This window comes from Diabrotica virgifera, chromosome 9 (assembly GCF_917563875.1).
Source record: "Diabrotica virgifera virgifera chromosome 9, PGI_DIABVI_V3a".
NCBI classification, from domain to species: domain Eukaryota; kingdom Metazoa; phylum Arthropoda; class Insecta; order Coleoptera; family Chrysomelidae; genus Diabrotica; species Diabrotica virgifera.
Genome location: NC_065451.1, coordinates 112,213,301 through 112,234,885, shown reverse-complemented (window position 1 = coordinate 112,234,885; position 21,585 = coordinate 112,213,301). Strand labels below are relative to the sequence as shown.

Below are 21,585 nucleotides of genomic sequence, written 5' to 3'. Positions count from 1 at the left end.
ATATTTTAGCAACAATTCCATTGTTAATTAACAATTTACAGTCGCAATAACAACCAAAATAATCATGAGACATTGATCAAACTTAGAAAGATTATAAAGATGTGATGCCTATTTAATATTTTGTCGACAAAATATAAATTTTTCATTTTTTTGCATAATCTTTAAATGTTTAAAAATAGTTATAAACAAATTAACATTTCTCAGAAATTTTTTATTGTATTATAATTTTAAAAAATACTTGAAATGCGCATTTTAAAGGTCTTTAAAATGAAAGCTTTAAAAAAAAATTCCAACCATTTGCAAAAAAGTTATGAGACAGCAAAATAAACATACGAATACTCCGTTGTTTATAATTTGTTTTAATTGTTTCAAAGCTTAAAAGTAAGTTTATGGTACAAACTAATTACTCTCAAAAAATGTCAAGTATTAGTTCAACGGTTATATTTTAATCAAAGATTAAAATTATTTTTTTTTGTAATTTTTAGCGCGAAAGTAGGCTTGATACAGAGCCGGAGCTAAAAAGTTCACTCGAAGCGATTCACACGCAGCATACAAATACTACTGTACGTCGCGCAACGGTCGTCGCTTCGAGTGGAAATTTAGCTACGGTACTGTGTTAGTCTACTTTCGCGGGTGTAAATTACAAAAAAAATATTTATAATCTTTAATTAAAATATAACCATTAAACTAATAATCGATATTTTTTGCAAGTAATTAGCTTGTACTTTAAACTCACTTTTACGCTTCGAAAGAGTTAAAAATATATATAAACAACGTTGTAATCGTATTTTTATTTTGTTATTTCATAACTTTTTTACAAATGGTTGCAAAAAAGCTTTAAAGCATTTATTTTCAAGATCTTTGACATACACATTTTACCTATTTTTTAAGATTAGAATATAATAAAAACTTTCTGAGAAACGTTAATTTGTTTATAGCTATTTTTTTAAAACATTTAAAGATTATTCAAAACAATTAAAAATTTATATGTTGTCGACAAAATATTAAATAGGCTTCTCATCTTTATAAGATTTCAAAGTTTGATCAGTGTATCATAATTATTTTGGTTATTATTGCGACCGTAAATTATTAATTAACAATTGAATTGTTGCTAAAATATTCGTTTTGGCACAGACCAACTAATTGTCCATTGAATTGGCAAGTACCTAGCATCTTCGAGCAGGGAACCATGGCACCCTTTTAGCATGTGTTCCACTTTATCTATCAACATCGACTTGTAGTCATAACATTTTGATATATTACATTATGTAAACCATATACGATAATGTTAACACTATTTACAGTGTGCTAGTTTCAAAATACTCGGCAGGATGCACTGAAGATGTTCTGTTTAGAACGAAAACGTTTTGCAATCCATGACATTTTATAGTTTTAAATAAACGATTTTATACCAGAATACATCTCGAAGTTTTTACTTCTGTATTGGTTTTTTAAACTATGGTATACAGCCAACTATTGGGATTTTCCCATTGATTTTTTATATTATTAATATATATAATCATAACCTTCGATTCCAACAATAACATTGCTGGTAAATAACTTTTCCCAAAAATGGCCTATTCTCCGATAATCAAGCCAGACTAGTTGTTTTTACATTGTTATCAGCTGTTTTGTTTTTATGGAAATTTAATAAACTTTATTATTCCAAATGACACACCCTGTATATTATTTGCGTTGTAAAGTTCTTAAGAAATATAGATTATTTTTATGTAATATTTCCTATGCCTAAATGCCGTTACTTTTTGAGGTATTGCTACATTTAAAAAAAATAAAACAAGTTTTTTAGAGAAAAACAGAGAAGTTGTTTAGAGAAACAACATTTTTAGAGAAAAATTAAATAAATTTTTTTGGTCAGAATATACATTATTTTAGGTTATTTAGATCAGCGATTCTCAACCTCTGGTCCATGTACCACAGGTGGTACATATTATTATTTGCGGTTGTACGCAAAACTCAAAAGCACAAAAATCAGCACCACAATAATAAACAACAACAGATTAGGAAATGTTGATTTCTTTTCTCTTGTGAGAGAATATGCGGGAATGGACTTTCCGCATTGCTGATATTAAAAACTTATGCTGAAAACAAAATGTAGTTCCTGATCTTCGACTATTTATTCTGAGTACATTGTTCTGAGTTCTACTATCTGAGTAACACAGAAGTTCATCGTTGTCAATTTGTAAACAATTTAAACTGAAAAAAAAACGAAAAATTACGATTTTCAAGGCGCAAAAACACAAGTAAACAATATTTCTTTTGAAGTTACGAAGTGCCTAAAATCAAGATCAAACCTTATTTTATCAAATTCCCGATAAGTAATTTGGGCTTATTTTATTTTAAAACGTTGTTTTTACATATAGATCAGATAGATCGTACTCTCATAAGCGCTTTGTTAAGACTTAAAAAACAAAATTATTATGTGAGCTAAGAAGAAGGATTGAAATTATGTACTTAATTACAAAAATTATATTTTTTAATTGTGGTTTTTAGCCATAAAATTTTAATTTTTCGTTTTTTTAGATTTAAATTGTTGATAACTCGAAAACGATCAACTTTAGAGAAAAATGATGAAATTTTTTGTATAATTTTTTAATAATTACAAAATTACTTTTTTGTTAACAATAATCGAAAAAACCTTAAATAATGTCTGCTCGGGCCAAAAAAATTGATTTTTATAATTTGTTTATTTTTTTTTAAATACATGTAGTAATAACTCCGAAATTACTGCATTTAAGTATGGAGAATACACGAAAAATAATCTGTATTTTTAAGGACTGAAAACAATCTAAATACATACGACTATAATATCTGCCACATTAAAAGATCCTTACTCGCTACAATCTATAAAAATCGTGCAAGTCGTTTCCAAGATAATTAAGGAGTTCCATACATAAAACTCACTCAGTGTTATTGTTTTTTCTCAGTCTATTATTAGAAGATAAGGTATTTTGTTAAAACCGTTTTACGACTTGAGTTTGATATTAAAAGACTCTTCTTTTTCAGATGTAAATATGGTTGCTGAACCCAAACCACATCAAACGGGTAGGAAAAGACAGAATGTTGCCAAAACCGGAAATGATTGGTAAGTTACTTTTTCTTTTTAAACAATACATTTTTAATAGTTTACTCGTTGATCCTTTAATTATTTGCTGAATCAAGATGATATTTTTATAAAGATGGCGTATTGTTATTTCATAATATCTTATGCATATTTATATACTTTAAATCTGGACATCCCCCTAATCAAAGACGTAATAAATAATCATTCAATAAAATATAAAAATTGCCCCAATGACCTCAACAACGAATTGATAAACATTTTATTCACCCAACCACTTAGAGAAAGAAGACTGAAGAGGGTATGGCCAGAAGACCTTCCGCAATAATACTTACGAACCCTCACTGAACGGAACCTAACTAACTCACACTAATTTACTTACAGACCATTTACTTATTACATTTTTGTATGACTATCCATTGAAATGTTACATTTTTTAGGCCATAGCTTGCATTTATTAGAGGAGTCAATTTTATTTTTTTAATGTGTAGGGGGGATCAGTAGAAGCTTAAGTTCAAGTTTTTGGGGTCGCCACCCTGGTCCCTCGGCCGCCATCTTGGAAAAGGGGTGCAAAGGGGTTTCGCGCTATATCACGTAAACTGCCAACCCTACATAAAATCTAGTTAAACATAAAATGTAGCAAATTAAATTTTCTACAGTTTTGTTTCTATCACTTTTTATCGTCGTGACCAACAAAAAAGATATAAAAAAAATTAGTAAAAATTTTTTAACAAGTTTCCTTTGGAAGGTTATAACTTTTTTTCAGATCATTTTACAATAAAATATAGTTATAGCAATTTTGTAGAGGGTTTTTAAGCGAACAATTTACACTATAAAGTTGTGTAATTCTATTTATTTATCTAGGTTTTACAGCGCTCCAAACTTGACCAGATTCTCGAATGCTCATAGGGATACAATTGTTGGAGAAATAAATTCCCAACATTAATATTTAGTAAAACTATATTTTGTTTCAATATTTTATTTAGTGGTTTGCGCCTTGTGTACACTTCACAAAGATGTTTCTATGTTTTTATGTTCTATAATTCAAAGTGTACACAAAGGCGCAATATTCAAAAAAAAAAAGTTCGTTGCCAAGGTGTTGTTATATAGAATAATAAGATAATAAAAAACGGGAAAGTAGGGCGTGTGTCCGATCCCACACAAAAATTACTTTAATACCAAAAGTTTGTGTTATTGTAATAAAATATTAGTTGTGAAAAGTGTCTTTAGTTATTCCTAGCTTCAGAAGTGTAAAACCAGTGTAAAATTATTTCCTTGGTGTTGCAAAAATCCAACATCAAGTTTGATCCAGTCGAGCCGGAAATAAAAAGAAGCTAGGAATTACTCAATTTCCAGAAGGTAAGAAACACACCTAATAAAAAAAAAAAGAAGAAATTATTGAACAAAAAAGAAATTATTAGAAAAGAAATTACAAAAAAGAAAAATCATTAAAAAATTAATTTTGTAAAACGTCAAGCTCATACAATAGCGCCATCTATGTAAAAGAGGGCGAACGACCGACGTCGAATGGTTATCAAGCGATCGAGAGAAATAATCGATGTTTTATGAAATCGATCATATATGAAGTGACAGAAAACTGACATTGACAGTGAATACAAAATTAAATAAATTGACTGTTTGTGTTTTGGTTTGTAAATAATCGTCAACATTTTTGTTATTTTGATATTTAAAATAGTTTTTTTTACCTTTTAAGTTTTAGGTAGATTCATATAAAAAAAAAAAAAAAATGCCCGCTAAAAAGGATATTGAAATGCTAAAAACTAAAAAATCTCAAGAAATTCAGTCTATTAAAACTATTACAAGGTTTGTTGAAAAACATTTGGACAAAGAAATTTCTGAATTAATAATTAATCAATTACAAACTAGGAAAGACTTACTAATAGAAAATTTTAATAAACTTCAAGATCTTCATTGTGAAATTTTATGTTGTGAACAGGGGTATGCAGATTCCATTGATAATATTAGAGAGGAATACTTTGACACATTAGCTAAAATTAATAGTCAACTCTCAAAAACAGTAATACAGAGCGTAAGTACTAATCCACAAGATGTAAATAATTCTTTTTATTCTTCAAATATTCCACGAATAGAAATTCCTTGTTATGACGGCAAAGATTTAACAAGTTATAGACCTTTTATAGATTTATTTCTAGCTGTTTTTGATAGAAATAAGTCACTGCAAAATGTTGAAAAACTTTTTCATTTAAAGAATCATTTGGAAGGAGAGGCAAGAAGCCTAATAAATGATCTACCTCTAACAAATGACTCTTATAATGATGCATTGAGAATGTTAGATAACCGTTATAACAATGAAACAATATTAATAAATTCTCACATTTATTCACTACTTGACATTCCCTCCATTCAAAAAGGAACTTCCACCGCCTTACGTGAGTTCATTAGTAAAGTGAGACAGCAGTTAGGTGCACTAAAAAACTTAAAGCAACCCGTAGAAAGTTGGGATATGATCCTTATTTGCATTTTAACTAAAAAACTAGATCACTATACTAATAGATCATTTCAAATTGATAGGGACAACTCAAAATTGCCAAATTTAAAAGATTTCTTATCTTATATTGAAAATAGGGCTACAGCTTTAGAAACTGTAACCACTCCAGATAAAAAATGTAGCACTAACAAAGAAAGGTATCAAAAAACTCACTTGGCTACAAGTAAAGTCAAATTAGAAACCAGGTGTAGCTTTTGTTCATCCTCAGGCCATAAAATTTATAATTGTTCCAGTTTCAAATCTGTTTCAGTAAATGATAGAGTGTCTTTTATAGACAGTCATAAGGCTTGTCGAATTTGTTTGAATAATCATCCTGGTAGGTGTAAAATGAGTTTCAGGTGTTCAGTTTGTCGAAAAGAACATAATTCTCTTCTGCATGTGGACAGACAAACTCCATTAGACAGCACTGGACAGGGTAACAGTGGTAATGCAGACGATAGGGTGACTACATTTGGTTCAATAAATAAAAACATTAATAATGTTCTGTTACCAACAGTGAAGGTAAAAATTAGAACAAAAAGGGGTGATTATATCACTGCCAGAGGTCTCCTGGATACAGGATCTCAAATATCATTAGTAACAAGTAGATTGGTAAGTAAATTAAACTTAAAAACATTTAATAATAATGTCAATATCTTAGGTATTTCTGAGAATATTACCAATGTGCAAAAGGCTGTAAATTTAAAAATTGAGTCATGTGTGTTTGATTATAGCACAAATATAAAATGTTCTGTGGTTGATAAAATTACTAGTGATATACCACAAACAAATTTCAATGTTTCAAATTTAAATATTCCTAAAAATATTAAATTGTCTGATGATGACTTCAATAAATCTGGCACAATTGATATATTGTTTGGGGCAAATATTTCATTTCATATTTTGCTCTCCGATAAAATACAAGTAGACCAGATTATATTACAAAATACTCTATTTGGGTTCATAGTTAGTGGTTCTGCTCCATCACTACAAATTTGTAATTTTTCTGCCTTTCATTTAAGCATGAAAAATAATTTAGAAAATATTGTTTCTCAATTTTGGGAAACCGAGAAGGTTCCAGAAATTTTTCCGGAATATTCGACAGAGCAGGAAGCTTGTGAGATTAATTTTAAAAATTCTTTGCAAGTAATAAATAATAAATACCAAGTTAAATTACCATTAAAACAAAATCTACCTGATTTGGATTTAGGAGATTCATTTTCTGTAGCATTAAAACGCTTTGAAAATCTAGAAAAAAGATTTAAAGTCAATCCTGAGCTGTACTCTCAATACAAAAGTTTTATTGATGAATATTTAGCTCTAAAGCATGCAAAAATAGTAAGTCTTAGTACATATGACTTAAATAGTGGTTCTTTATACTTCATGGCTCACCATCCAGTGATACGTGAAGACAAAAAAACAACAAAATTAAGAGTAGTCTTTGATGGCAGCATGAAATCAAAAAAGAAAAAATGCATCAATGATTATCTCTATAATGGTGCTGTAGTTCAAAATGAGCTCTTCGATATTCTTGTTCTTTTTAGAAAATATAATTACGTCCTTTTGACAGATATTAAACAAATGTATAGAATGGTTTTGGTACATCCAGACCATTGCCAGTTACAAAATATTTTGTGGCGAGAGAAAAATGGCAGTTTACAATGTATTCAACTTCAAACTGTAACATATGGTTTAAGAAGTTCTTCCTTTTTAGCTACCAGATGTTTGGTAGAATTAGCCCGAACTGAAGGTAAACGCTATCCTTTGGCTTCTAAAGCTCTTCTTAATAACACCTACGTTGATGATATTTTGTGTGGGTGTGACACAATCGAAGAAACGATAAAACTAAAAAATGAACTTATCTCGCTGCTCAAATTAAGGTCCTTCGAGTTGCACAAATGGTGCTCAAATAATTTACAAATTTTAAATGATATTCCTAAAAATAAACAAAATTTTGATGAAATTAACATCAGCAAAAACGATTTAACGGTAAAGACTCTGGGATTGACTTATGATACAAAAACAGATAATTTTAAATTTAGTTGTCCAAAAGTTGATATAAATGAATGTGTAACTAAAAGACAGATTCTCAGTTTTGTTTCCAAATTTTATGATCCTTTGGGATTAGTGGGCCCAGTTTTAGTAGCTGCTAAGGTAATTATGCAAAAACTTTGGTTAAGTAAGGTCAAATGGGATGCTATAATTTCCAGTGAGTTACTTGACACTTGGAAAAATTTTGTTGAAAGCTTAATGAGCATGCCCACAGTGACTGTCCAAAGAAATTTAAACTTTACTGGTGCTCTTCATATTGAAATAGTTGGCTTTTGTGACTCCTCCTTGATTGCATATGGAGCTGTTATTTATGCGAGGACTATTTTTGAAAATAAAGTACATGTAAATTTGATTTGTTCCAAATCTAGGATTGTTCCTATAAACAAAAAACTAACTATGCCAAGACTTGAACTGAACAGTGCTTTGTTGCTTTCAAAACTATCTCACAAGGTTTTTGAACTGTTAAAAGATAAAGTCAGTAAGGTATTTTTATATTCAGATTCAAACATTGTCTTAGCTTGGATAAAATCCGAACCTTTGAAATTGAATCCCTATGTTGCCAATAGAATTATTAAAATTCAAGAAATGACATCCGAATTTAAATGGTTGTATATAAACACTAAGGAAAATCCAGCAGATTGTCTTTCTCGTGGACTTGAACCTCATGAAATTAATTCAAACAATCTTTGGTTTAATGGTCCTGAAATTCTTTCAAATATTGAATTCTTGCACTTTGAAATTCCATTTTCTACTCCAGACCATTTGCCTGAATATAAAGTTGTCACTTTAGCTAAGGTCAAACCAGAATCTTTCTTCATAAAATTCTCTAGCTTAACAAAACTTCAAAAAATAGTGGCTTATTGCCTACGATTTGTAAATAATATAAAAAATAAAAATAAAAAGATTACTGGAAGTTTAGCAGTTGTAGAACTAGAAAATAGCCTTAAAACCATTAATAAGTATGAACAAAGTTTTCATTTTTCTGAGGAAATAAAATGTCTAACCAACAACACAGCAATTAAGTCTAATTTAAATTCTTTATATCCTTTCTTGGACTCTCAGGGACTGTTAAGAGTTGGTGGTAGACTGGAGAACTCAGATATTTCTTTTAATAAAAAATATCCTTTGATCGTTCCCAAAAACAATCATATCACTGATCTTTTGATTCACAGAGAGCACTTAAGACTTTTACATGCAGGTCCGAAACAAGTTTTAAGTTCATTAAATCAAAATTTTTGGATTATTAGTGCCACTAAAGAAATTAAAAGGATTCTGCACAAATGCGTAACCTGTTTTAAATGTAAGGCCAAGTGCAGTGAACAGTTAATGGGATCTCTTCCTGAACAAAGGGTACGTTCATCGAGGGTCTTTCAGAATGTTGGTATAGACTTCTGTGGTCCCTTCCAAATTAAACAGTCACGGATTAGAAAGTCTATAACGACAAAGGCATATATAGCATTGTTTGTTTGCTTTTCTGTGAAGGCAATTCATATGGAGTTACTCTCTGATCTAACAACAGATACTTTTTTAGCTTCATTAAAAAGATTCATTTCTAGAAGGGGTAAACCATCCAAGATCTTTTGTGACAATGGTGCCACATTCAAGGGAGCAAATAATCAACTTCAAAAACTTCTAAACGACAACATTAAGTTAAACAACTTTTGCCTTGATGATAAAATTGAATTTTGCTTCATCCCAAGTTATTCTCCAGTATTTGGGGGTCTATGGGAGGCCGGGGTGAAGAGTGCTAAATATCATATAAAAAGGGTGATGGGAAATAATATTTTAACATATGAGGAGTTTAATACTTTGATTACTCAAGTTGAAGGAATATTAAATTCAAGGCCTCTTATGGCAATTAATAATGATTCCTCTGACTTAGAATATTTGACCCCAGGTCATTTTCTAATAGGTGCTCCTTTGACAACTTTCCCTGAAACTAATTTAACTGAGATTCCTGAAAATAGATTAAAATTTTGGAGGTTGTGTGTTCAAATGCAGCAGCATTTTTGGCAAAGGTGGTACCAAGATTATCTAACACAACTTCAAAACAGACCTAAATGGAGAAAATCGTTGCCAAATTTACAAGAAGGCATGCTTGTGCTTGTAAAGGAGGACAATGTTTCTTCTTTTGGGTGGCCTATAGCAAGGATTAATAAAGTTATTCCTGGTAAAGACGGAAAGGTAAGAGTGGTGGAAGTAAAAACTAAAAAGGGAACATACTTACGTTCTGTCACAAAAATTGCTGTTCTTCCAATTAACGATGAACAAATTTAAATTATTTTTTTTTTTCTTTCAATTTATAATAATAAATAAAATTTAACTTTATAACTATTTCTATTTAAATTTAAAACTTTGTAAAAGTTTTATACTTATATAAGCAATAAATTCTTTAAAAAATGTGTAAAAAAAAAGGGTGGAATATATTGTTTTGGTATCAAAACCAAGGCCCCCCAGCATGTTGGAGAAATAAATTCCCAACATTAATATTTAGTAAAACTATATTTTGTTTCAATATTTTATTTAGTGGTTTGCGCCTTGTGTACACTTCACAAAGATGTTTCTATGTTTTTATGTTCTATAATTCAAAGTGTACACAAAGGCGCAATATTCAAAAAAAAAAGTTCGTTGCCAAGGTGTTGTTATATAGAATAATAAGATAATAAAAAACGGGAAAGTAGGGCGTGTGTCCGATCCCACACAAAAATTACTTTAATACCAAAAGTTTGTGTTATTGTAATAAAATATTAGTTGTGAAAAGTGTCTTTAGTTATTCCTAGCTTCAGAAGTGTAAAACCAGTGTAAAATTATTTCCTTGGTGTTGCAAAAATCCAACAACAATAAAAACAAAACATTAGGCTTACTTTTCTATCTATGTACATATATATTTTTTATTCATACAGTTTATTATGATTTTAACATTCCTATGCTATTATTATTCGACTTTTGACATTTTCTCCCTATTATAAAACTTAGGACCCTAAGCATATAATAAAGAAGGCCCAAGAAGTTGTTTGAGCACAAATTCGCCGGTCCAGAAGAAGAATTACGCAACCGCAAAATGCAAAATTCTTCTTAAAAACGATTTTTAAATATTTAAAATAGGGATCAAATGAAGACTAATCGTACAGGAGCGTCGGTATAACGTTTGTTTTTTGACAACGATAGGTTTTATTTTCATCGATATTGGTTCGAATTTCTTTATCTTAATTTAATCGCCCCATTTTCAACCCTATCTGCAGTTGCATCATTATTAATTTATTAATCTGAAACAAAGTCTAACATAGAGCGTATTTCAATAACGACGCAACTACCGTATAGTGGCTCAGCACATTTTTTCACTTCGGTCGTTTTGTATCATCTGTACATAGTATTTTAGAAGTTAATTACGCAATAAACAGGAATTGACAAAATTTGTAGTTATATTATTCTTCTTCCGTACCGGACTGAATATCTGCCTGTTATTACTTTCCAGATTTAGCCATACGGCTCACACTCTCTCTAAGGGGAAAATTGACTCATCCCAGATACCTACGGTATCAAAAGGATTGAGCTTTGGTGGGACTCTTTCCGTGTTATCGAGCCCTAGGTGACTTGGTATGCAGTAGGGTGGTTCGAAAAAAACTTTTTTTCTTATTTCAGATCGCTATAGTGCGCAAAAGTTGCCATTGGTATAGACTTGAAAAAAGCACGAATTATTATTTTTTTATTAATTTGTCTTCCGGTCGCGCAATGCCATCGAAATTAGCAAAAATTGTAAAAAACCTTATTTTTTCAAAAAAATTTTTTAAACAGGGCAAATGGTTTTAATCGCCTTCCTATACCATGAATTAACTACTAAAAGTATGTCAAATCAATATAAATTCACTTATTATACATTTGTTTCATATCTTCCGGTCCCCCAACATAATACAAAATGAGTAAAATTAGTAGTTTTTGCAAAATTTCAAAGTTTGACTGTTTGGTACAATTTAATCATACAACTTTTAGAGATGGTATAGTTAAACTTAATTACAATAATATATTTAAAATCCAAGCATATAAGATAAATTTTGATATTCAAGTGGAATTCGGTCGCGCAGCTTCGTCAAAAAGAGCAGACTACCGAGAGACGAGGCGAAAGTGACGAATGCCAGCGTAGGGCGCTGCCACAAATAAAGATACATGTGGGGATACCTCTACAATGGAGTATTTGTCTTCTCCATTACAACGAACTGCTATTCCACCACCTTTTCCAACACTTACATGAAAATGCAACAGGCCCAATAGGATATTCCGGACCAATTGGAAAGGCCCTACCTGATTGTAAAAGACTACTATTTATCGATTTTAATCCTATTGATTGTGAGATTCCAAAAGTTGACAAGCGTATTCTTAGCAAGCACCAATAATTGTACTTGCTTGAGATATCAGAAATTATCAAGTCAGGACATTGTTCAGAAGACGTATCAGTGGGTACGTGATCCTATCCCAACGTCACATTCAAGATGGCTTACTACAGCAAACCGAGTTTTGCGTTTATACATCAGTGTGTCTAACCCTTCTGAAAATCTGAGAGAGATTGTCACATTCATTCTCAAATGTTATAATATGCCTATGTGGTTTGCCACACAAATAAACCATAAATTCACAGATGGGCCTAGACATGATTACAAAATCATTGAATATTCAAGGTACTTATCAGAAGAGCTTCTTCAAGTTGTTGATCCCGTTTTACAACGGAATGCTTATTTTGCCCATCCCGAAAATTTACTTTTGGCTATGGTAACTGATGACAGAAACCATATCCGGGAGCTGGGCTTTAGGCGTATCATGAAGGAAAAGTAAGCAATATCTGAAAGTGACCCTATCAGAATCTTTTAACCATCAAACTTAAACTTTAAAGCTAAATAGTATTACGAAATTATCAAATGGAACACCAGTACACTGACTCCCATCTACTGCTAAGAACATTGACTAATGAAGAGATAAAACAGTATGTGAGCAATGACTTCAAGCCTGTTATGAGTATAGATACTTTGCCATGCCATACACAGGCAGTTGAAAGATGCATTAAACTAGTGACCGTAGCTTCAAGTAAAGTGTGTGGACACAGTTCCAGAGACGGCTATATTAGAACCACATTATTGCACCGCTCAGCGATGCCAACGATTAAAATTAACAACAAATGGTAGTCTTTCACAATCAGGTAGGGCCTTTCCAATCGGTCCGGATATCCTATAGTGCCTGTTGTATTTCCATCTAAGTGTTGGAAAAGGTGGCGGAATGGCAGTTCGTTGTAATGGAGAAGACAAATACTCCATTGTAGAGGTATTCCCACATGTATCTCTATTTGTGGCTGCGCGAGCTTCGCTGGCCTTCGTCACTTTCGCCTCGCCTCTCGGTAGTCTGCTGTTTTTGACGAAGCTGCGCGACCTAATTCCACTTAAATATCAAAATGTATCTTAGATGCTTGGATTTTAAATATATTATTGAAATTGAATTAAACTATAGCATCCCTAAAAGTCGTATGATTAAATTGTACTAAACAGTCAAACTTTGAAATTTTGCAAAAACTACTAATTTTACTCATTTTGTATTACGTTGTGCGACCGGAAGATATGAAACAAATGTATAATAAGTGCATTTATATTGATTTTACATACTTTTAGTAGTTAATTCATTGTATAGGAACGCAATTAAAACCATCTGGCCTGTTTAAAAATTTTTTTTGAAAAATTAAGGTTTTTCAAAATTTTTGCTAACTTCGATGGCATTGCGCGACCGGAAGACAAATTAATAAAAAAATAATAATTAGTGCTTTTTTCAAGTCTATATCAATGGCAACTTTTGCGCACTATAGCGATCTGAAATAAGAAAAAAGTTTTTTTCGAACCACCCTAGTATGCAGGTGTATCTCCCAAAAATTTTCGTACACATCTGGCCGTTGCGAGTAGTACTGCTTTCTGCATGGTCTTATAAAGATGTTCATTAAGACCCAGCTTTTTTATGCTTTCGAGGAGGGTCTTCGGAATGACTCCAGTAGTATACATAATAATCGGTATCGTCTGGGTACTTTGCATTCTCCATTGTCTCCGTATTTGAATTTCCAGATCTCTGTACTTGGCGATCTTTTCAGTAAATTTAGTACGTAGATTATTGTTGTTAGGAATCGCCACATCAATGAGGGTTGTTTGTCTCGTTAATTTATTGACATACGAGATCTGGTCTACTATGCGCCACTGTTTGGTCTGTGAGCACAGTGCGGTCCCAGTATAGCTTGCAGTTGCCATCCTCAAGCATACTCTCAGGGACGATTGATAATATGGGAGATGGTTGGTTTGGAGAAGTCCCAGCTTGATAGCTATCTCCTGATGAAGGATTTTTCCCACTGCGTCATGCCGTTACTTGTACTCAGTTGCAGCAAATGCCTGGCAGCCCCCTGTAAGATGTTGGATGGTTTCTTGGGCTTGACATCCATATCGGCATCTGTGGTTTTGAACATAAGGGGCTTTGATGATATATTTCAGGTAATTTCTGGTTGGTATAACCTGATCCTGAATGGCCAGTAATGAACCCTCCGTTTCAGGGAAAATCTTTCCTGATGTCAACCAGTAGTTCGACGCTATATTGTCGACATAATCTTGGCTGACCTCATTGGGATGTCGCCCGTGCAGAGGTTTACCCATCCAGGCACGCACTTTTTCGTCCTTAGTAAGGTGGTTTATGCGCAGTTCTGCTTCCCTCAGTTTTATCGGTGTTGTGTCATCTACTGCGCAGATAGCGCGATGTAGAGTAGATGTTTCAGCCTGCATCTGAAAATAAGATTAGCAATTTGTTTGTCTAATTGCTCACCTATATCCACAAGTCCTCTTCCTCCTAAATTCCGTGGTAATGTCGTTCTTTCTACTGCACTTTTTGGATGGTGTTTTTGTGCCTTTGTGAGGTGCGTTCTTACTTTTCGCTGAAGATTTTCTATGTCCGTTTTTGTCCACTTAACGATGCCAAATGAATAACTAAGCGCGGAACATGCGTAGCTGTTTAGTGCCTTAATCAAATTTCTACTATTAAGGTGTGAGCGAAGCAGCTGGTTTACCCTTCGTATAAACTCAGTAGTTATCTCTGTTTTCATTTGTTTATGGTCAATTCTCCGCGCTTGCTTTACTCCAAGATATTTATACATATCCTTTCCACCCATGGCCACGATGTTCTGGCCATTTTGCATATCGAATCCTCCGGGCTGTACTTTTCCTCTGACTATATTTAAAATACGGCACTTGTCTAGTCCGAAGTGCATGCTAATATCATTAGAAAAAGTTTCTACAGTTTTTAGCATCTCATAGAGTTGGTTTCGAGTGGAAGCCATTAATTTCAAATCATCCATATACAATAAATGATTAAGCTTCGCCACCACATTGTTGTTATTTTTGATTCTAAAACCTGCGCCTGTGGAGTTCAATAGCTGAGATAGTGGGTTCATAGACAGAACCACAGTGGACTCAACGAATCTCCTTGAAACAGGCCCCGGCTGATTACGATATTTTCAGTTTCGATGTTATTTTCACCAGGTATTTGAAGGCGAATTCTAGTCTTCCACTCCGTCATTATATGCTGTAAAAAGATCACTATATTATCATCGACTTTATATATTCTCAATATATCTATAAGCCATTCATGCGGCACTGAATCAAAGGCCTTCTTGTAATCAATGAAGGCAGTAAAAAGATTCCTCTTTTTGGAATATGCCTGATTAGAAGTGACTGAGTCGATGATGAGTTGTTCTTTGTAACCCATGGAACCCTTAGCGCATCCTTTCTGTTGAGACTCTATGATATTGTTCAGAGCACAGTGTTGGTAGATACGCCGGGCTACACAGGATGTGACCAATTTCTACAACGTTGGAAGACAAGTAATTGGGCGGTATTTGGCTGGATCTTGGGTGTTATTTTGATCCTTCGAAATTAAGTAAGTGGTTTCCTGAGTTAGGAATGATGGTATATTCTGCGGATTGGAAATAACATGATTAATTAGTGTTGATAAGCATTCATGAACACTCCAAAACTTCTTGAGCCAAAAGTTTTGAACTCCGTCTGGTCCAGGAGATTTCCAGTTATGAAGCTCTTTGATGGTATTTGAGACTTCCTCAGTAGTGCGGTGTTCGTAAAGGGTGGTTATGTAATGTTGGCAGTTCTGTGTCGTATCTTCTATCCATCCAGCATTGTTGTTAAGAGCAGCTGGCGTGGACAGTTGATTTCCCCAAAACTCATGAATTTCTTCTTGGCTTGGGTAAGTCTTATCGACACGTTCTACAGTGGAATTGAGTTTTCGATAGAACGCCTTTTCAGAACTTTCAAAAAGAGCATTGTCGCTTTTGCGGTTGTTACTAACTTTGTACCTCCTTAGTCGTCCTGAATAAACGGAGAGCTTTTGCTTTAATATATCCAGACACTGACGGGCTGCGTTGTTTTCTGGATCATATTTTGAGTATCTTGCGGTAGTCAGCATTATTTCTTCAACTCTTCTGATGACTTTTCTACTTGTTACACCTCGTATGTATTCTGTGACTATACCAATATCCCTACGTAATAATTCGATCTTTCCGAGCAGTATTTTTTCCCAGGGTGCAATTCTGTTACCAGTTCTTTCGTTATTAGTAACCCGTCGTGTTCTGATCTTAACGTCCATTACATTAGCAATTGCTGTTGCTGCAGAGTAGATTAGCATATGCAAATATTCCAACGTGTGAGCTTCTACGACATAGTTGGGTAGGACTTCAGTGTTCACAATTTGTAACAGCGCACCTTATTACTTTTATTATTATAATTTATCCTAGGTGGCACAGCAGTCGGTTCCCCTCTACTTAACTTATTCTTACAGTTATGCTACCTATTTGGCCACATGCAGTATAGAAAATACTTTTAAGATTCTTGTGGGTAAATTTTATATTTATTTGTTTAGATAAGCATTTTGTGTTTTTTGTAAGCGCGCATCATAAGTGCTGGTTATTTTATTTGTAAGGAACCTCTGGGGAAAATTGTTTGTTAGGGGGAAAGTCGAGCCACCTTACTCACTGTTGTCGGTGAAGGTTTTTGTTTCTTTATATGGCGCAAATAGAGACGATTCTCTGGAAACCCTGAGATACAAACGATTCGCTAAAACAGTGACAAAAACTGCATTTAATCTTTTCTCACTTCCTCCAACACAAGATGCAGCCCATTTCCAGAGACTCCTAGTGTATCACCAGATTTAGTTATGGCTCGCTAAACATTGTGATCCAGAAGATTGGGGCTGGAAAAAGCATGGAAAATTTTGGATACCAATCCAATCTTCCAAACCTTTATTACCCCCGAGCTTATTAAATTCATCTTTTGCAGATGCAATGGAAACTGTAAGTGCATGTGGTTGCCGAAAAATAGACTTTAAATGTTCAGAAGTGTGCCTCCATTGTGGTGGTGAAAGTTGCAGCAAGATTGTGGACATATCAACATTAATTATTAAAGAAATTGTATTGGAAGATGAACTACCGACAATGGCGCCAACTCTAAGTCTCATTATACCACAAAAATCCACCTCGGATACTGATTCAGATCTTGACTCGCAGCCTGGACCATCGAAAAAAATGAAAAAATAATAACTATGATAGATATTTTTCAACATATTATAATAAATAATATTATTTTGTCTAGAAATTGTCCGTGGATTAGGCCTATACCAAACAAAGAACGCGCCTCCAAAGTCTACCTCATAGGTAGCGGGGAAAAGAGTCAAAAATAGCTTAATAATGGCATAGGAATGTTAAAATAACAATAAATAAATATATAGATAGAAAAGTAAGCATAAGGTTTAGTTTTTATTGTATTCCTATGAGAACTCGAGAATCTGGTCAAGGTTGGAGCGCTGTAAAATCTAGATAGATAAAAAAATTAAACAACTCACTAAGAAACTTGGTCACTTACATAGAATAGCCAAAGCTGCTCAAACGTTTCGAGCCAAAAATGCTAAGAATAATGCTAGAGTGTATGAAGGGATTAAAGAACAAAGTCTGTGGCGCAGGCGTTACAACTTTGAATTGTATAGAAGTTTTTGAGAGCTGAAATTGTAGAATTTGTAAAGGTAGCACGCCTTAGATGGATAGGGCATGTAATCAGGCTTGAGGAAGATGCCATAGGCAGAAAAGTTTTTGACCGAAGAGAGCCGATATAACAACGAGAAAGATAAAGACCTTGACTTATGTATCAAGACAACTTAAAGAATGATTTAAAATCTATTGGAATTAGAGCATGAAGAAAAATTGCCAGAGACAGGGGTGAATGGAGGATTCTTCTGAAGAAGGCTTTGGCTCATAAAGAGCTGTGACGCCACTGATGATGGTGATGAATATTTTTTTATTCTTCTAATATTCGTAATTGTAGATTATTGCCCAGGAATTCTGTCTATTTGAAAAAATATATTTTATTGCTGCAATTTTATCGTGAGATGTTTGTCATCACAGTATTTGCGTAATCATTAGTTTTAAGAATGATTACTTGATTTTGAATTTTTACTATCTTCCATTAAATACTGAATATATTAATAACGAATCTATACTCTATTTTATACAAGCATTGTGTACACGAAGATAATAAACTAATATAATATATCTCTGTATATTAATTATTATAGCAATCACTCTTAAAAACATAATACATACTACTAACTACTACTACTTTATCACCAAACCCACATATTCTCGAAAATTGGTACAGGTTTATTCAATTCACAGAAGTTTCACTGTAATACTTTTTTACGAAATATTTTTAACCTAATCCAGCACAAATCCATGGGTTTTTGTGTTTATAAACTCAATTCCAACGAATTTAAAGTTGTGTATACTTTTGTACGTCTAAAGTTATATTTATTCTCGCAAAAATGTGTATCTTGCGCTGTAAAAGTGTCTCTTAAATATTAAATCACTCTTTGAAGGATAATTTCTGTGGTATGCAAACAAACTGTAATAAAGATTTCTCGTAGGTAGATAAACTTTTACATGGCTCGCTAACTTATCGTCATCCCATGTAATACCTTTGCACCTGATCTGCACAAACTTTTCGTAGGTCTAATAATCTCCGGGAATTTTAGACATCTTAATCTGATATCCTTAGTTCTTTTGCACATAAATCTCTTTGATCAACTTTAAACCATTGGATAACTTATTTAATTGTCTTCTTCTTGCTCGGTAAATAATACGAACAGTTCGAACTCGATAACAAAAGAATGCTAAACCCCCAGGTCGAAAGCAAACATGATGCTGAGCTTTTATTAAAGAAAAATAAAGAGGATTTTATTACGAAAAGTAACATTAAGTTTTTAAAATGAATTCTAGATTCTAAGAAATTGAATTCGTTAACGTGTTTGAACTTTACTTATACTGAAATATAAATATAATAAAAAGTATTAGTATTAGTTTTAGGAAAAAACCCGGCAAATAACCGGCAGGTTCTACAGATCAGTGAGTAAATAAACGTGAATATTCAGGGAGTAAATAAACGTGAATATTAACAAAAGTTTCATGCATAAATTTCGGAAAGATATATTTTTCCCAGCTACTTTGAAACGATTAAGGTAATATTACACTCTTATTCTTAAATCCTGGGAACAATCGTTCTCTTCTCTCACATAAGCAGTCGCGCGTTCTAGATTAAATTTAACAATACGCATTTTAAATATGAATATAAAACAAATTTTTATTTTATACTATTGTTATTTACTTACTTGTTGTTTTAAAAATATTTATTTCTAACAAGTTTAAAGCTAATTTGTTCGCACCAAAGCCATAAATTCCAAAAAAATAAAAAAAAAATAAAACAAAAATTAAAAAAATAAATAAAAAAACACCTACGCAGTGCTACAATCTTCCTCGAGGCACTTACGAGTGGAAAGTTATGTTGAAAAATTGTTCATCAAGTTATCACGTAAAAGGCCAAAATATTAGATTGTTTCTAACACCGCGCCGCGACTGCTCCCGGGTTAGAACATAAACTGAAAGTAATTAAACTGTGTTGATTTTGAGAAACGCTAAGGATGTTATGAAACAAATATTGAAATTATTAACAAGAGGAACCAGAGAGTAAAAAATAATATTAGCTAAATAACGTAAGAGGATATACAAAAGTAAGAATATATTCCAAAGTAAGAATATATTCCTCTGAATAAATAATAGAAAACACGGTGCTCAGTTGTAATAATTGAAGAAAAAAAACTTTAGGACCAATAGTTAAGTCATTAAAGGTTTTCACCTTCGATTTCGTTGAACTTCCATGGATTTTCATGAAAATTGGTGAGTAGTTAGAGGATACCTCAAGAAACACAAGTGACATGGTGTCAACTTGCGCTTTTCCCCTGGGGATGAATGTCACCACTTTTCGGGGTTGAAAATTATTGTATTGAAGATAACACCATAAATCGATAGAGGAGCAAATCCCAAGCAAAACTTGTTACATTAAGTTATTAAAATAAATAAAAACTTTTTAAGTTATTAAAGATCAAAAATTTTAAATTTTCGTGAGAAAATGCATGTTTCAAAGCGGTCTTTCACAAATACCTAAAAAGCTAAAAACTTTTACAAAAAAATTATATAGTTATCAAAATTGAAGAACATAAAATATTGAATATATTTCTTATTTCAAAAACTATTTAATGTTAATTCAAAGTGAGATACAGGTAATTAAATATATATTTTTTTCGGCAAGTACTCAAATCTCAGTATTCAAACTTAAATAACGGGAAAATTGTGCATTTTATAAAACATAGCTACTAAACACTTGTCAAAGTAATTAGGAATACCTATCAAATAAGCTCCAGAAGAAGTTAACATCCTCAAAATTAAGCAAGTTATAATGAAAATAAGAGAACCGATTCGATTTCTTTAGAAAAAAGTGAAAAATAAAACATACGCCATTTCCACAAAAATTAAACTTTATAGTAATCTTTATAAGACTTTCTTTACATTAGCGTAAGTAATGATCTCAAAAATTTTTACCGGTTTAGAATGCATGTTTTTGAAAAATAAAATGATTTAAAAATATCAGAATTTTTAAAATTTTCGTAATTTTCATTTTTTTTTTGATAATACATATACTCCACATACGTAAAAAATGACACAGAACAAAATTTTGTTTTCTCTTTCTCAAATATTTTACTTTTTTTTACTATCTCTTCTTTACTATTGGTGTAGGATAAAAAATAACCGAGATAGAAACGTTTAAATCTTAAATTTTGCCATGTAACCGGAAAATTTCAACCTTTTATATTTAAAAAAGTAATGGGTTTAAAATATTAAGTTTAATATGTTTTTCTAGCCTTTGAAATTAACTAAATGGATTTTAGATCATAAAAATTAACTGAGTTACTCTAAAAAAATAATTACATTTTTTGGAAACATTTTAAATGCCTAAATTTAAAAAAAAATGGAACATAAATTTTAATGCTTTTCGGAAACTTATTTGATATGTATTTCTGAGTACGTTGACAAATGTTTAATAGGTATATGTTATAACCTGCATAATTTTCCCGTTATTAAGCTTGAATACTTAGATATTGGTAAAAATACATTTATTAATTATCTATAACTCACTTTGAATTAATATTAAAAGGTTTTTCGAGTAAGAAATTTATTCGATTTTTATGATCCTCAATTTTAGTAATAGTACCTTTTTTCTGAAGCTTATAGTTTTTGAGTTATTTATGAAAAATCAGTTTAGAACATGAATTTTGGTCACTAAAAATGAAAATTTTTGATCTTTAATAACTCAAAAAGTATTGATTTATTTTAATAACTTTATATAACACATTTTGCTTCTAATTTATCTTTATATCGAGATATGGGGTTATTTTTAATAAAATAATTTTCACCCTCGAGAAGAGGTGGCACCATATCACTTTTGTTCCGTGAGGTATCCTCTAATCATTTACCATTTTTTGTTAAAAT

At 32.1% G+C, this 21,585-nt stretch overlaps 1 protein-coding gene and 1 long non-coding RNA gene across 3 annotated transcripts in view; one reads left to right on the top strand and one right to left on the bottom strand.

Moving 5' to 3' along the window:
• LOC126892422 (heterogeneous nuclear ribonucleoprotein C) overlaps positions 1-21,585 on the top strand; it is a 2,215,671-nt gene that overhangs the window by 1,291,197 nt on the left and 902,889 nt on the right. Inside the window, exon 5 of the mRNA XM_050661951.1 lies at positions 3,025-3,103. Coding sequence (XP_050517908.1) covers positions 3,025-3,103 — 79 coding nt within the window. The remainder of the gene's footprint in view (positions 1-3,024; positions 3,104-21,585) is intronic.
• The window catches only part of LOC114332496 (uncharacterized), a 51,846-nt gene that overhangs the window by 16,592 nt on the left and 13,669 nt on the right, over positions 1-21,585 (bottom strand). The gene's annotated exons all lie outside the window — the stretch shown is intronic.